This window comes from Sinocyclocheilus grahami, unplaced genomic scaffold, assembly GCF_001515645.1.
Source record: "Sinocyclocheilus grahami isolate Dianchi unplaced genomic scaffold, SAMN03320097.WGS_v1.1 scaffold41047.1, whole genome shotgun sequence".
NCBI classification, from domain to species: domain Eukaryota; kingdom Metazoa; phylum Chordata; class Actinopteri; order Cypriniformes; family Cyprinidae; genus Sinocyclocheilus; species Sinocyclocheilus grahami.
Genome location: NW_015523892.1, coordinates 1 through 1,218, shown reverse-complemented (window position 1 = coordinate 1,218; position 1,218 = coordinate 1). Strand labels below are relative to the sequence as shown.

General features: G+C 40.6%; 1 protein-coding gene across 1 annotated transcript; it reads left to right on the top strand.

Moving 5' to 3' along the window:
* Positions 1-79: 79 nt before the first annotated feature.
* On the top strand, positions 80-1,099 carry LOC107580715 (melanocyte protein PMEL-like; the record flags this gene model as incomplete). The annotated part of the gene is made up of 3 exons (XM_016266369.1): positions 80-215; positions 404-565; positions 779-1,099. Coding segments are annotated over exons 1-3 (610 nt in total), but the record flags the coding sequence as incomplete, so codon positions are not given.
* Positions 1,100-1,218: the final 119 nt, after the last annotated feature.

Genomic DNA, 1,218 nt, shown 5'->3' with positions numbered 1-1,218 from the left:
GGGTCTGAATACTTTCCGTACCCACTGTATATATATACACAAACACACACACACACACACAATTTGTCTTTTAGGAACATCCTATACTATGAACCAGACTGTATACCCCGAGTCCAACATCCCTCAAGAATGGACAGGTGTCTTTCCTGACAGGACACCCTTCACTAAGGTCTCTAACAAAAAGCCCCGCTTCATCTATGTATGGAAAACATGGGGTAAGAGCAAGTTTAAACCTGTATTTTTATTCTAGAGTAAAATATATTAACCTACACATTTAGTGGAGAGATGGATTTACATATGCAAGTAGGACACACACCTGGATCAACAACCTATGAAGACTTTAAGGGTTGGGGCTATTAGTGACTGATTTTTAGTTACTCTTTTGACTGTTTCTCTCTTTCAGGAAAATATTGGCAGGTGGCTGATGGTCCTTCCTCTCTACTGACCATTGAAACAGACAATATGCCTCTTGGTTCTTACACAATGGATATAGTAATTTATCACTGCCGTGGCAAAGACAAATTTGTTCCCCTTGGTTATGCATCTACCCAGTTCTCCATCACTGGTGAGTAGTTTGATAATTGCACATTTATCTAGAAATCCTCTATCATCTCTATCCTTTAGGAAAACCTTACACTGTAGTAAGAATTCATGCCATTAAACCACTGCCTTGAACTGAACGGGAAAGTAATCAATGTAACTGGAGAGTAAACCAATGCTGTCAATTACTGAACATATTCCCACAAGACCCTAACGACCCTTTCCTCTTCTTCTCTAGACCAGATTCCTTTTACAGTGATATTATCTCAGGTTGGTGACATCAATCAGGGTGACCAAAGCTTTATCCAGAACAGAGCTGTGTCCTTTGGCATTAATTTGCATGACCCTAGCCATTATCTCAGTGGGTCAGACATCACCTTCAACTGGGATTTTGGTGACAACAGTGGAACTCTCATTTCCCGGGAAACTACTGTTACCCACACATACCTTACAACTGGTTCCTTCAGGCCACAGGTGGTTTTGATGGCAGCAATCTCAACTGGTTGTCAGCTCAGTCCAACTCCAGCAGCCACTGTTGTACCTCCTGTTCCTGTCACAGGTGGAATTTCATACTATATTTAAATCTCATATTTCATGGCATTTGAAAGACAATTCTCAGTCCAGAAAGTGTTTTGAAGAGATATCCAAAAGGTTTATAAGTTGGTGCCTTTTCCTTTT